General features: G+C 47.5%; 1 protein-coding gene across 7 annotated transcripts in view; it reads left to right on the plus strand.

Moving 5' to 3' along the window:
- Positions 1–15,238, plus strand: part of Septin4 (septin 4) — a 24,354-nt gene that overhangs the window by 6,174 nt on the left and 2,942 nt on the right. For 3 of the 7 annotated variants that reach the window (XM_008842684.3, XM_008842686.3, XM_017800509.2), the window contains exons 1-5: positions 7,693–8,160; positions 9,978–10,274; positions 10,580–10,673; positions 11,308–11,394; positions 11,860–11,983. In XM_008842684.3, the coding sequence (XP_008840906.1) occupies positions 8,101–8,160; positions 9,978–10,274; positions 10,580–10,673; positions 11,308–11,394; positions 11,860–11,983 (662 nt within the window). In that variant the 5' untranslated portion in view covers positions 7,693–8,100. Of the gene's footprint in view, positions 1–5,281; positions 5,434–7,692; positions 8,161–9,977; positions 10,275–10,579; positions 10,674–11,307; positions 11,395–11,859; positions 11,984–15,238 lie in introns of those variants that run through there. The other 4 variants (XM_008842685.2, XM_029568100.1, XM_008842688.2 and 1 more) reach the window with 4 other exon arrangements.

The following is a 15,238-nucleotide window of genomic DNA, read 5'->3' on the forward strand; positions in this document are numbered from 1 at the left end:
AGCTTACGTTTTCAACTTATCTGTCAGAATACTTTAGTGATGTTTGAAATGGCGCAGTTTTTTTTGCATTAAAATTCTTAATATATTTTTATTACCTGTTCTGTTTTTCTTTTGGAGCTATGTTTTTTACTGAATTTTTGTGATTTTCATGCAATATATCTTGATCATATTTGGATCGCCTCTCCTCTCTGGACCTCCCATTACTACCCCCAACCAATTATATAGAGAGTCTAATTCATTCATTCAGTGTGGATTCATCCACTGGAGCCTGATTAACCTACAAGAGGAACATCCTTGAAAAAGACTGACTTTCCTCTTCCCAGCAGCCATTGATTGTCAATAGAGTCTCATGTAGGGCTGAGGTTTTGTCTGGTTTGAGCCTACGTGGGATTTGTGCATCTGGTCACTGGAAGTAGTGGGGTTTTTAAGTAAAGGAAAGGGAACAGCAGGCTTAGGTGAATTAGGAAGGTTGACTTCAGGGGGGCAGGGTGCTACTTGAGTAAGGGAGAAAAATCCCAAACTCACAGGCCACCCTGACAGCTGCTCAGCCAGAAGGCTGCTGTCCTGAGCAGCAGAAATGGTCCTGTCCCTTCATCCTCTGCTCAGCTGCCTTTGGTTCAGCTGCTGTGAAGGGAGCAGCAAGACAGCTGCACCTCAGAGGGCTGGATAAAGATCTGGAGGAGGGGAACAGAATGTGAGCAATGCCCGTTAGTTCCTGAGCAACCCTGGCTCAGACATGAGGAGTACTGGGCCAGCCAGGTCTGGTCTTTGGTATACTCACCACAGTCAAAGTCATCTAGTTCCAAGGGGTCTCCATAAGTGGCTGTTCTCCGGAATTTGGACTGGTAGATCTGAGACCAAGACCTATTTTCTAGAGATGGAAAAATGACTCTATAGGTGGCAGCAGCATGGTTATTCCAATTTTATTTTAAGGCATTACTCTAGTATTCTCTCTCTCCTTATCTATCTACACCCCTTAAACGTGTAAACTCCTAATCCTTTGGAAGAAAAACATTTGAAATAGCCATAGTTGGCACTCTCTGGCTTGGTGTTGATAATTTTCCAATTTGTAGATATAATAGCTACTGTTCACGTTAGTGATTATACCATATTGTGTTATGAATATAGCAACCTAGGAAATGGACTTTTTTTCTCCTTGCTTTACAAATTAAGAAACAGGGTCTGAGCTTGTTTATCAAAGCCGAGAACACTAAGGAGCATACTGCCCTAGGGATTCCACTGTATGGTACAGAAATTCTTATGTAGTCACATCTTCCTATAAAATAACTTCTCATAAATTTCAAGCATTGTGAAGGGAAAGGTCCTAGTGGGAGCAACATCCATGTTTCTGCACATGAATTATGAGGCTGAGAGGTAGGCCTGAGCTTCAGAGCCACCAGAATGAAGGACAGATGATAGGTCAATGCAGTTCAGAGCCTCAAGGCTTGTCTGTGTCCTAAAATCAGAGTGGAAAACCAATCAGTGCTTTGTTTTAGTCAGTCCGTATTGATTAACCAGCTCCTGGGAGCAGGACCTTGGTCACTATTACACCACATGGTCTATGTTTCCTAAATTGAAGTCAGCAAAGGTTAAAATAGAAGACATTCTCATGCCCTTGGGGGGCTTTTGGTTTATTTGGGAAAGAACAGAATACAGACTTGTTACTTGAAAAGGGTATGGACATCCAAGGACAAAGTCTCATGAAACAAGCCAGTGAAGTTTCTAGCATGAAGGCACTTAGAGGGGAAAAGCCTGGGTTTGGGAGGTGGGTTGGACATTTTGACTCAGTATAATGAAAGCCTTGGTAACCAAGTTTCCTAAGGATTGAAGGGCAATTGTTAGAGTCAGTGAAGTTTTGGCTATGGGAGGTATTTAAACAGAAGCTGAGAAGACAGGGAGCCTCTTAAAAGAGATGTGCCATTCAGTGAGTAGTTGTATAAGGAGGCATGCAAGGCCTTTCCAACCTGGAGCTCCTGTGGTCTTACTGCTCAGGGAGGGTATTGGAAAGCCCTGCTCAGTTGTAGTGGTTGGTTTCTACCACTTTGATAGCTATGGAGGAGAGTGGTCTTAAGGTATTTTTGTTTCTTGTCTCTGTACAGACAGACTTGCTGATGTTTCCTTGAAAAACACAGCCCAGTAGTAGCCCTTAGACCCCACCAGGGCACTAACTATGCCATCAATGATTATGCATCTGTGGCAGAAGGGTGGCATAATTAACTGGATCACTTATAGGAAATGGCTACTGAGAGGTAATAGTGATCTTTGATTACTTTTTAGAATGGTGGTCGTACAGACCTGAAATCTAATTTCCTTGGTAATCATTATCTTGAATTGGCTTGGCCCAAATACAGTCTCCTTACTAAGCTCCTATGCCACACAGTCTTCACCCCTGGATGGGCAGGAAAGACCAAGTGGAGGAGACCAGGAGATTTTCTTTATATTTTATTTAGTATTTTTATTTTATGTGTATGAGTGTATTGCCTGCACGTATGTGAGTACATCCGTGTCGTGCAATGCCGCGGAGGTCAGAAGAGGGCATTGGATTCCCCTGGAACTGGGGTTAAGGATGGTTCGTTGCTGCCATGTGGGTGCTGGGAATCCAACCTGGGTCTTCTGCAAGAGCAGTCAGTGCTCTTAACCACTGAGCCATCTCTCCAGCCCCTAAACCAGGAGATTTTCTACAGAGGACTCATGATTGCAGGTTAGAGCTGTGATTGTTTTGAGTTTCTTAGAGGAATGATCCTCTGGACCCAACTGTCTACTCTCCAGATGCTTGACTCCCCATCTTAGCAGTGCCTAGGAAATTGTACTTGAGTCAAGGATATCAATGCCTAATGATATGTTAAATTTCAAGGGAGAGCCAGAGTTCCAAGAGCTGAGTGGTGCTAAGGAAAAGTGGACCAGGCCACCTGACAGCTGGAGGTGGGAAGAGTAGTCATCCCTGATTTATGCAAGGGCTACTATCTGCTCTGTTTCTGACCAGATATAGGATCCTACCTTCATCAGTGCAGAACAAGAGAGTTAAAGATGCAGTAAGGGAAATGGAAGCCTAAGAAGAGCAAAGGACTTTTCAGTAGTCAAAGTTGGAATGGGAACATATGCTGAGGCCAAGTTCTTACAGAGCCCTCTCCTAGAGCTGGCATACAGGCCTATGAAGGTGGAAAGGCTTAGTCTATCTTAAGCTTTTATTTCACCCAGCATGCTTCATATTGGGCCTATAGTACCAAGGGACTGTGGACCATCAAGACCTCAGGATTCTTGGTTTAGAGCTGAGTTCCATGGTCATTTCCTGGGGCTTTATGTCTCTCAAAGCATGCTGGCACCAAAATGTTTCAAGACACACAGGGCTTTGGAGCCCGAGCAGCAGGTGCTAGATAGGAATTGGGATTCCAGCCACAGCTGAGGATGAACTAGCTGAGCTGCTGAGATGTTTATGGGTCTGTACTTGGAATAGGCTTGGGCTAGGGGCTGGATGAGTTTATGATAGAGTAAAACAAGACTTTGTGATTAGGCCTGTCTTTTTAAAAAAATGTTTGTATGTGCATGTGTACAGATACCTACATGTGTACATGTGGAGCCCAGATCAGGGGTCAGTATTGGGCACTGTTCTTCAGGACAACCATGCACCTTGGTTTTTGAGACAGATTTCTCACTGGGACTTGGGGCTGGCCAATTAGGCTAGGCTGGCCACTAGTGAGCCCCAGGGATCCATGTGCCTCCATTTTTACAGCACTGGGATTATAGTATGCCAACACACCCAGCTTTTTATGTGGATTCTGAGGATCAAACTTGGGTCCTCATGCTTGTATAGCAAACACTTTACAGATTGAGCCATTTCCCCAGTACAGGGCCTGCCTTCTTTGGTACAGGTTTTCTCCCAACCCTAGGCCCATGACTAGAGGGACCCAAACAGTACTGCAGTACATGCTAGTGGTCTGGGGTTTTGTGAAGCCTAAGGTTGACATTCAGATGTTATAACAGCAGCAGTTGCTGCTTTTACAGACTCCCAACAGCATTGGTTTTTCTTTTCTGTATCTTTGTTTTTCTGGATACAGCTTCAGATCTTGTCTACCCAGGCCTTTGCCAGGAATTTCTTTACATCTTCAGAAGTCCCCTAGTTGGAGCCAAGTTGTAGGTCCCCCATTCGTTCTGAGTCTCTATGGCCAACTTTTCTTCAGCACCTCCAGCTGCTGCCATCTTGCTTTTCTCTTTCTGAGGCTTATGGACGCATAAGTATGCCCTCCTAACCCCCATTACATCTACTTGTAGAATGCCAGAAGGAAAGCTAGAAACGTAGAAACCATTTGGTTTAATCCCTTTAGTTTTCATGGGTAGAAACTGAGATCTTGCGAGATGCCTAACTAGAAAGATGTCTCCTCAGCATGCTGGCACTTCTCAAAAAGACCCATTCCTGTGGACCTCTGTTTTGCCTACTGCATATTCCAGCAGAGGCCAGTCAGCCTGCCTTTGGGGGAGAGCTTCTGGGGGTCAAGGAGGGACACGCTTCTGGAAACTTCCACAGAAGCCTGACCAGCTCAGACTCTACTTACCTAAGAAAATCCCTTACCAACTCCCCTCTCCCAAGCATCTCCCTGTTGCTCTGACTCTCTGAGCTTCTAATGCTTCTAAAGCTGCTGGAGCATCTGTTTCACAGCATCTCACCTGCTTGTCAGAATGGCCTGCTGGGCTGGGTTCTGCCTGGGCTGGCTTCTCCAGAGATCCTCCCCACTTTCCTCAGCCTGGGGAAAGCTCCCTCTTCCTATTAAAGCCACTCTGCCTATCCCTTCCACCCTTCCAAGCAGATGATCCCTGGATAATATACTCAACAAATCCCCTTTAATCTGGGATCCTGAACAAAAGGAACCTGCTGCTAACTTGTGTCTTTCTCACAGCTTGGGAGGAGGTGGGGAATGTCTGACATTTCCCTTTCGGAGATGTACTGATGGTACGAGCAACCAATAACTTAGATATCCAGTCAGTTTATTTCCCTAAACCCTTGCTGTATCTCCCGGTTAACTAATGTTTTCTCTCCGCCGCCTGCAACAACTCCTCTCCCCTGCAAAGGCAGCATCTTCCAGGGATGTCAGGTGTGCCGGTTTATTTTCCCATGGGAACTGGCTCAAGTCCCCGCAGTGCAGCACTGCCTGAAGAGACCATTCTGGAGAGACCAGGTGCCCAGAGCAGCTCTGGGCTGAGAGGCCAAAGCCCTAATCCTGCCCTTAGCTTCTGGATCTCACGCCCGCACCCACCCAGGCTGCCGAGGTGCAGGCCCCGCCTGGGGCCTGACTAGCCCCGCCCCGCCCCGCCGCCAGAGGTCCGCACTCGGTGAGGCGGGTGGGGACCAGCGGCGGTGCTGGGAGGTCGGCGCGCAGCTCCCTCTGCGGGTCGCTGTCCAGGCGGAGCCGGCCCGGCCCAGCCCGGGCTGCAACCATGGTAAGGAGAGTGGGCAGCGCTGGGCTGGCCACTCCCGGGCGACTCTGAGGGGGACCCAGGGCACCGCAGCCCCCGCTGGGCAGGGATGGGGAGCACTGTCGCTAGCCCCGGATTCAGACAAGGCACAGCTGGTGCTCGGTGCTGCGTCGCTCCCAAGTTTTTCCTTCTGAGCCAAGCAGCTACTAGCTGGCCGCGACCCCCACGGTGCTGCCCAAGGTCTTGGAGGAAGGAATAGGTCGGTTCTGTGGGAGGTGCCTGCCGGTAGATTGGAGCCTCTGGTGCCATCATCAGTGTTGATGATGGTGGAGGTCTCCACCTTTGCCCAAATCAGCTGTGTTACCTGGATGACCCCTCCTCTCACCTACCCTAGCACCAACTTCCTTTGGAAAACAGAGGAAATCCATAAACACTGCGGCTTCCCTAAAAGGGATGATGACATGCATGCTCCCTCATTTCCACATCCCCTGGGCCTTTCTCAGAGGGGAAGAGGGAAGCCCAGCTCACTATCCTGCAGGGGTAGGATGGCTCAGCTGTATTCCTTTTCCTCCCAGACCAAAACCTTGGGAGTGCTTCCTCCTGCAGCATCCATTCCCCCCCTCCCCCAAAACTAGGTCCCTCTGCAGTGTGTGGGGGTTGGGGGGGACTCATTCCTGCCACCTGCCTGTCCTGGGAAGAGAAGCTGTAACCCCAGATAAAAGTTTTGCTGTTTGGCTCTGAGGATGCCAGCTTTTCTGCTATTGTTGCCAGATCCTGCCACAAACATGGGTATCAGGGTCTTCTGGCCACACACCATTCTTTTCCAGACTTTGCCCTCTGCTTTGGGAGGCACGATCTGTTTACAGCAGGAGGGGACTGATGACCAGCCCACAGAGCAGGATGTTGGCTGTGAATAGCTGCCAAAAGGGAACTCTCTGGGCCCTGTGGAATCAGAAGCTTTTAGGTCTAGAAAGGCCAACCGTTTAGGTTCTTACATCTCAAGCTGTGTCTAGGCAAAGTCCCAAGTCTTGGCCAGGAAGTATTGGTGACCCTATGACCTTCCCCAAAGGGGATTCCTGGGAGAGGCCAAGTCAGGCTTGTCCTTACCCCAGTCCCTCACCTTCTACCCACATGGGAGATGGACAGACTGATTGTTCTAAGATAGAAGCCTGGGGAAGTGCTGATTATCCCCCTTACTAAGCCCAGCAGGAACCAGAGGGGCTTTTTCTGCCACACACTAAGTTCAGTTCAGCTGAGGTCTTAGTACTTTCAGCTTGGCTGAGGCCACTTGGCTCTTTTCTAATTAAAGCTACCCCCACCACCACCCAGGCATTCAGTGTCAGGCCCCTGCCCCTAAGCCAGCCAGCCAAGTGCTTGGGCTGCCTAGTTCATGTCAGTCCAGACTCCTCTATGAGGGTCTTCTTGTCAAGCAGTGTCCTTGGAAATCAATGGGGAGATCTCTCCAGCTGATGGAGCCCCAGAAAGTTTAAATTTCCACATGAAAAGAATGACAAGAGGACATTAATGACCATCCTATGACTTTGCACCCTTTCAGGTTCAGAGCAATTTGAGGTATCTGTTATCTGGGAGTGCTTTCTCTCCCCAGCTTCCCCAGAGGCAAGGAAGGGCAATTGGACATTAAGGTCCTAAAATTAAGACACTATTCATACTACAAAAGGTGTTTCCTCCTCAACTAGAAACACTGGCCTCCTGAATCCTAGTAAAATGTTCCATCTGTATATTCTCAGCCAAGACCCCTCAATTTAGGTCTCCCACCTAAGTGACAGCTCTGAAGCCTCTCGGATGCCAGCTTCCCTTTGACTTGAATCCATGCTCCTCACAAACCAAGTGTTAGCAGCTTTCCTATTGACTCTAGAATAGATGGGGTGGTGGGATTGATACAAGTCTTAATGAGTCCAGAGGTCATGGTCACCTATCTTTGGATGGCTGGAGTCCCTGGAGCAAAGACTCCTTTGTGGCTGGGGTTCCTTGCAGGGAAATCTCATAGTTTTCTGAACAGTGGGACAACAGCATCTTTTGGTATGTATGGGGTGGGGAGATGACAAAGAGATACTTGGGAAGAAGTGTGAGACAGTGCCCATGGAGCCTGTGCCCAGGAGATGGGTATTCCCATCCTTCTTCAGCATTGCTTAAGTTAAGGTAAAAGAGAGACTGGAGATTGGAATCATTCAGGGTTGATTTCTTGGTTGGCTGTTCTCATGTACTTACATGGGCCAGGTCACCTTGGGGATATATATTCTAGTCCTCAGTCAGGCTTCAGTGTCCTTAGGGGTTAACAGGAGAGGTTAAGTGGATCTAGAGCCTATGCTGTGGACTGACTTGGGAGGTTGGTGCTATACCTCCAGGGTAAGAAGCAAGCAGTCATCATGGGGTAGCCAATCAGAAGAGGAGGGGACTGCAGAGGAACCAAGTGATCCTGCTGCATCTGAGTTGTCCTTGGAGGGTAGGAAGCCAAGGGAAGGGGAGGAGAAGAGGGGGTGGGGAAGAACATTCCACAGGCTTTTGTGGCCCCTGCCAGAGATGGAGTAGGGTCAAAGCAAAAGGGAAAGGAGCAAGCCAGGAAGCCAGATGACAAGAGCATCAGGACCAAGGCTGATTCTGTGAGAGGAACTTTGCCTGGAGATAAAATCAGACCTAGAGTTTTCTGACAGGAGTCTGACGCGTGGGGGCATGGACCATTCACTGGGATGGCAAGGGAATTCTGGCCCTGAGGATGGGACTGAAGCTGGGGTAAGAGGCTGATCTGGGAGATGGGTGGATTTGACTGGTTTTCCCTTTGCCTTAATTGGCATAGTGGCTCAGAGTTTAAAAAAAAAAATGACTTGGTCACTGGCAGATCTGGGGGAGTAGGATAGACAGAGAGGTGAAGAACCCAACATCTTAACTCCTTGTTTAGAGCCCTTTAGTTTCTTCCATGCTGAGGCATAGAGAGAAGGATGGTGCTGGGATCCTGATGACTCTACTGGAAGACTATGGGGGCTTGGAATCTCCATCACTGCTTTCCCTCCTCCTTGCTGCTCTTCCACTCAGTGCCCCTAGACAGAGTACAGTCCTTTCTTAGAGGGTTAGCAAGATCCCCAGATCAACTTCTGGGTCTCTGTTGGGTGGCACAGAGAGGCAGGATCTTCTGGAATTCCCCAGACAGTAAGACCTGATTCATCCTTTCTCCCCTGCTGTAAAATTAATTTGGCCAACCTGGGACACTTTTGAGAGTAAAGGAGGCAACAGTCATTATGCCGGGCTAACAAGCAAAATCTGGGTTGTATGGTTACCCCACTGGATCTCAAATATAATGAGAAAAGCCTGCTAGGTCAGGCTTGCCTTACGATATAGCCTCTTGGGAGCACTAAGGCCACATGATGGTCCCAGTTTCTTCCTTCCTGTCCAGGCAAGCTCTAGAGACTATGACTATCAGCAGGTGTAGGGCCTTGAATCCTACCAGACTTTTCCCCTTCACCTCCCTTTCTCTATCCTTTCATCTAACATAAACCTGGCAGTGTGCATGTCTGCCTCTTTCATTTCAGACCTTTGTCAAATGGGGCTATGCAGGAAGACTATGGGCATCTTATCTCTCCCACTCTGGCTGAGGCTCCACAAGTGGTCCAGGATAGCCCCCACTGGCTTGGCCAGCCCCCAGAGGGTGACTCAGACTCTGCAGCTGGCCCTTGTCCATTGTTTGGGGGTGGCACGTGGCTGTTGTGAGGCAGAGCTGAGCCCAGCACTGCCAGGCACCCCACAAATGGTGCTGACCCCAAAAGGAAAGGGGATATGCTAGGGAAGCTTATAGCAGTCATAATGCAGGTCTAGCCATGCTTAAGCCCTCTCAAGCTCCTCCAGTGTTTTCCTATCGTCTATCACCTGGTTTCTCCTGGCTGCCCTCCAAATTCAGCATTTTCCAGGAGGTTTACCCTTTGCTCCTGCAGCTTAGGGCCAGATTCTAGATTAAGAGTAGGGTCAGTGGGACTGAATCTTGGGCAGCAAACAGGGAGAGTGAGCCTTCAATAAAATCTGCACCTGGGTTCCCAGCTCCCTGACCAGCAGTGACAGTCATTGAGCTCTTTGCTGTCTCTTCACTTGCCTGGAGAACAAGCTCCCTTCTCCACACCCTGCTGGCCTATGCCCCTGCCCTTTTCTGACTCCACTCTCCTTTAGACTTGAGCCATACTCTCAGATCTCAGGCCTCTGTTTCCCTCTTTCATATTCAGTCTGATTTCTTGGCCTTTGACAAGTCACTGGCTCCTGGCTAGTCTAGACTTCCAGAAAGGGCAGCCTCAGTGAGAACCTGCTGGGAGAAAAGGGCTTTGTAGGGCTGACCAGGGGTCCTCCTGGACTCTGAGGCCTTCCCTTCCCAGTCTCTTGGCTTGGGAACGCCAGTGAGCAGGTGTGTGTGGGTGTAGGTGTGAGCACTTCCTCTGGCTTGGCTGCTGTTTCCCTTCTAACCACACTTTCCTTCTCTCCTTTTTACCTTCTCCTGTCTTCTACATCATTCTTCCCTTCCTGCTCCCTTCTGTTACCTCCCATCTATTCTGCCCCACCCCAACCCCCAGATCAAGCGTTTCCTGGAGGACACCAGTGATGATGCAGAACTGAGCAAGTTCGTGAAGGATTTCCCAGGAAGCGAGCACTGCCACCAGCCAGAGGCCAAGACCAGGGTGTCCAGGCCCCAAATCTTGGAGCCAAGGCCCCAGGCCCCGGACCTCTGTGATGATGATCTGGAGTTTAGACCCACCTTGTGGTCCCAATCCTCTGACAGCCAGCAGTACTTCTATGCCCCAGCCCCTCTCAGCCCTTCTGCTCGGCCCCGCAGCCCATGGGGCAAGCTTGATCCTTATGATTCCTCTGAGGTAGAGCCTCCAGCCCTGCCTTTGCCATTCAGTTGGGTGGGTGCAGGAAGACCCAGGGAGGGCACAAAGAGAGCCTGGGGTAGGCGTGTGGGCATGTGCACGTGTGTCCTTAGGGCCTCTTTCTGACCTGTGTCAGCCCTAGATCTATGGTTTCTGCCCTTAAGGCACTGAAAACTGGAAGAAACAACAGGGGAAAAAGCCCTGGCCCATGGCCTCAAATGGATGGGGCAAAGACCGAGAAGAGAAAAAGATTGGTGCTGGGTTCTACTTCTCACCTTGATGGATTCTGCCTTTCTGTCCACTAGGATGATAAGGAGTATGTGGGCTTTGCAACCCTTCCCAACCAAGTCCACCGGAAGTCTGTGAAGAAAGGCTTTGACTTTACACTCATGGTGGCAGGTAGGAAGGAGCAGGGCTGAGCTAGGCTGGGCAAGAGGTATTTCAGGTGGGGTTGGTGTGTATGGAGAAGAGGGCATAGTAGTGAAGGAATAAGCAGCAAATGGCTGTGCAAGTCTTTTATGGCCAAAAATGTGCAGACTGGGTGTATGTGAAGTGGTGCATTTAACCAACAATTTTCTAGTATTTTTTAGAATATTTTATTTATTAATTCCATTTTATGTGTATGATTGTATTGCCTGTGTGTATGTGAGTGCACCTGTCGTGCAATGCCGCGGAGGTCAGAAGAGGGCTTCAGATTCCCCTGGAACTGGAGTTAAAGACAGTTTGTAGCCACCATGTGGGTGCTGGGAATCGAACCCAGGTCCTGGAAGAGCAGTCAGTGCTCTTAACCGCTGAGCCATCTCTCCAGCCCAATTTTCTAGTATTTTTATCTTTCCTTGTTACCTTGGGCAATCTCTTGCTCTCTTGGCTTCATTCAAATGAGATGGCTGCATGATCTGTCTGCTTCCTTTCAGCTCTAAAATACTGGACTTTGGTTAGTTTAGTTACAGATGACAAGACAGCAGTTTGCCTCAGATCTTGGTCAGGTGGGGCTTACTTTCTGACTTGGTGCATCTGTCTTCTCTCCTGTCAGGAGAATCTGGCCTGGGTAAATCCACTTTGGTCAATAGCCTATTCCTCACTGATCTGTACCGGGATCGGAAACTCCTCGGTGCTGAAGGTAAGGAAAGGAGTAAGAAGCTAAACTCACTACAGAGTGTGGATGTTGGGGAGATGGGGCCCTCTCCAACATACTGGAAGCCCTGGCTTCCTAGAGGAACTCATGGCATCTCTCTACATGCCTATCTGCCTAGAAGTCCAGCAGCTAGCTCCCTGAAGACTTGGGTGCTAAAGCAGAGCAGGGATCAGAATTCTGGTCCCTGGATGAGTCTATGACCCCACAAAAGGATTCCAGGAATCCAAGAAAAAAGCCTGAAGCAGAAAAGAGGCTGGGGCCTGAGCCAACAGCCACCGGCATTTCCTGTGTTGGGAAATGTGCTTCTTGCTAGTTCCCAGAGAACAGGCCTTCAGGCGCCTGGGGGTGGGAAGGGGGGCAGTCTGGGCAGCAAAACTGGCTGGGGTGGGCAGTTTTTCTGACTGGGCAGGTTCCTGCCCTTGCCCTTACCTCAGTATCCCCCTTCTTCAGAGCGGATCATGCAAACCGTGGAGATTACTAAACATGCAGTGGATATAGAAGAGAAGGGTGTGAGGCTGCGGCTCACCATTGTGGACACACCAGGTTTTGGGGATGCAGTCAACAACACAGAGTGGTATGTTTGACCAAGCATAATCCCAGCTGCTCTTGCCCCACCCACTGACTGCATGCATATATACACAGGTCATGCATGGTCATGGACATAGCCATATTTCTTAGGAGAAGAGTTTATGACCTTACTGGACAGCTGGATTCTTCTAACTGGACAGCTGTCTCTTCTGTAAAGTGAGAGGGAAAGTGATTGGAATGGATGATTTTATTTATTTATTTAGTGTTTTTTTTTTTTTTTTTTTTTTTTTTTTTTTTCAGGGTCTCCTTGTAGCACCAGCTGTCCTGGATTAGCTATGGAGACCAGGCTGGCCTTGAACTCACAGAGATCCATCTGCCTCTGCCTCCCGAGTGCTGGGATTAAAGGCGTGCACCACCATGCCCCACTGTGAGTGTGGTGTTTTTAAGATTGGATCGCTTGCTGTGTGGCCCAGGCTGGCCTTGGACTTACTATGTAGCACAGGCTAGCCCTTGAACTCACAATGATTCTCTTGCATTAGCTTCCCATGTGCTGGGACTGAAAGTATGTGCCACCATGCTCAGTTTGGAATAGATGGCTTCTAGTGTTTCTTTAAACTCTGACCTATAGTTCTATGATGTATGTGGTGACACAAGGTAAAAAGTGTCAAAAAAGCAAATGTGTACCATGGGACTACACACATTGTACGTCAACAATAAACACCACCTTCCCTCTTTCCCAGCAATATTTTAGATGCCACAACAAGGCTTGTTGAGGTAGAAATGGGTGGGGGGCAAAGGGAATATAGAATATAGTGGGGCACAGCTGTAATTTCAGCATTTGGGAGGTGGAGGCAGAAGACCAGGAGTTCAAGAGTTCAAGGTCAGCCTCAACCATGTACCCAGTCTAGGCTGTGGGAGATCCTGTCTCAAATAAAACAAAACAAAACAACAAACCAAAAAAAGGAGGATTTTGGGGGATGGGAGGAAGAAGGAGAAAAAAGAAAAAAAAGGGGGGGGATTTAATTTGATTTAAACTCCAGGAATTCATCAGGCTATATACAAAACAAACAAACAAAAGGGTGGGCTTTGATGTGTGATGTATCCATGTGTACACACACATCCTGCCATCCTTAGCTTTTTTTTTTGAAAAAAGGGATGTTTAGGTAAGGGTCACATATGGGTGAGTAGGTACAGGTAATGGATGAAACAGACCAGGAGAAAAGGGTGATGGGATTGATGAAGAAATCAGGCAGATGGTGGTGAGAGCCCAAATTTTGATTAGCATTGAGTTAACTGCACAATCTTAGCAAATGGTTACATTCTCTCTTCTAACTGAAAAAAAAATCAGCCACTTCCACATCACCCATTGATCTGCAAATAACTCAGAATTATGTCTGTGTATTACACTACAAATTTCAGTAATAGTAACTGCAAGAGCAGCAACTTAATTTGTGAGTCCCCTTGTTTATACTCATTAAGAATTTCAGTGTGGTGACAGAAGAATACCAGACTCAGCATGGGCCTTCCTGAGTGCAGATTCCTGTGTGACTGTACAAGCTATACACCATCATGCTGACTCTGGATAACCACCTTACGGACTAATCAGACCCTGATAGACTTTTCTAAACCCCCATCACCTGCTTAATCATAACGTGACTTTCAGCACAGCTAACTGGTTCATTAACTTTAGTCTAAGCCTCAAAGGGATTTTGCTTAGTACATGGTCCATTGTCTCATGGTTTCTATCTGATGGACTGAGGTGACTCTGTGTTATCATCACCCTTCCTGCTGTAGCAGTGTATGTCTGCAGACAGCTGGCCCTGAAATTCTAATCCCAACTAACACCTGGTTTCTACTGTAACAGGTACCATTTTGTTTTTCCTTCCTTCCCCCCTCCCTCCCTCCCTCCCTTCCTTCCTTTTCTTTCTTTGGGTCTTTTTGATGGCACCACTTTCAATCTACCAGCCTCTTACTTCAAATAAATAATTGCAATTGTAATAATAATTTCCTTTCAGTAATAATAGTTCCATCTTATAGTTTGTAGTACTCCTCTATAGATAGTAATTTAGTCAGCCAGTAGGAATTAGTGGACCACAAACATGCAAGGTATCTAGCCTGTGTTGGACATTTTAAGGCATGCAGAACAAGTATGAATGATTTTCATCCCCAAGAGGCATATAGTCTAGTGGTAGTCAGGGAGTGGAGGGGGTGCAGTTCTCTAACAAGTTGTGTCTATCAGATAAAGAATGGGCCAGGCCATGTATAATGGCAAACACACTGAGCTAGGAGTCAGAAAGCCAGGAACTCAGGTGGATAGAGAATTTACTAAACAAATGATCTGGAGCAAATCTGTTAGCTTCTCTGGATTTAGTTGCTTTATGTATAAAATGCTGAAGATCTAGATGGCTCAACAGTTAAAAGCACTTGCTGCTCTTGCAGAGGATCCAGGTTCTAATTTCCAGCATCCACATGGCAGCTCACAAATCTGTAATTTCACTTTCAGGAGATCTGACACCTTCTTCTGGCACATACATACATGTAGGCAAAACATTCATATACATAAATAAAAACATATATTTCTTTGAAAAATAAGAGTACTGATGCTCAAAGTGCATGATGTCCACATGTCAGGACAGTGAGGAGTAATTTTAACTAGATAATAGAAGAGCAAAAGACTTGAATAATGAAGTTATACATATATATATGATATAGCTATCATAAAATATGATACATGTGGTCATGCATTGTTTAACCAGGGGACACATTCTGAAGAATGCATCATTAGATATTTCATCACTGTACAAGTGTCATAGACCAGTTATTGGACATGGCCTCTCAAGGGTAAGAAGCTGAACGTAAGATAGATGAGGCTGCTGCTGGCATAACATAGCAATTATTTTACAGTAAACTTTATAAGTAGAAAGCATATACTAAATAAAATCTCATGGTGAATATAGTCATTTCTTAGTACTTTCAAGTGATACATAGAATTAAACGTGCTATAATTTTAAAAATATTTAAGGGGCTGGAGAGGTGGCTCAGCGGTTAAGAGCACTGACTGCTCTTGCAGAGGACCTGGGTTCGATTCCCAGCACCCATATGGCAGCTACGAACCATCCTTAACTCCAGTTCCAGGGGAATCTGAAGCCCTCTTCTGACCTCCATGGCATTGCACAACACGGGTGCACTCACACACATTGCACGCAATACACTCGTACACATAAAATGAAAATAATAAATAAAATGAGCGGGGTGTGGTGGTGCACACCTATAGTCCCAGCACTTGGGAGGCAGAGGCAGG

Source organism: Nannospalax galili, unplaced genomic scaffold, assembly GCF_000622305.1.
Source record: "Nannospalax galili isolate Female #2095 unplaced genomic scaffold, S.galili_v1.0 scaffold879, whole genome shotgun sequence".
In the NCBI taxonomy this organism is placed as follows: Eukaryota; Metazoa; Chordata; class Mammalia; order Rodentia; family Spalacidae; genus Nannospalax; species Nannospalax galili.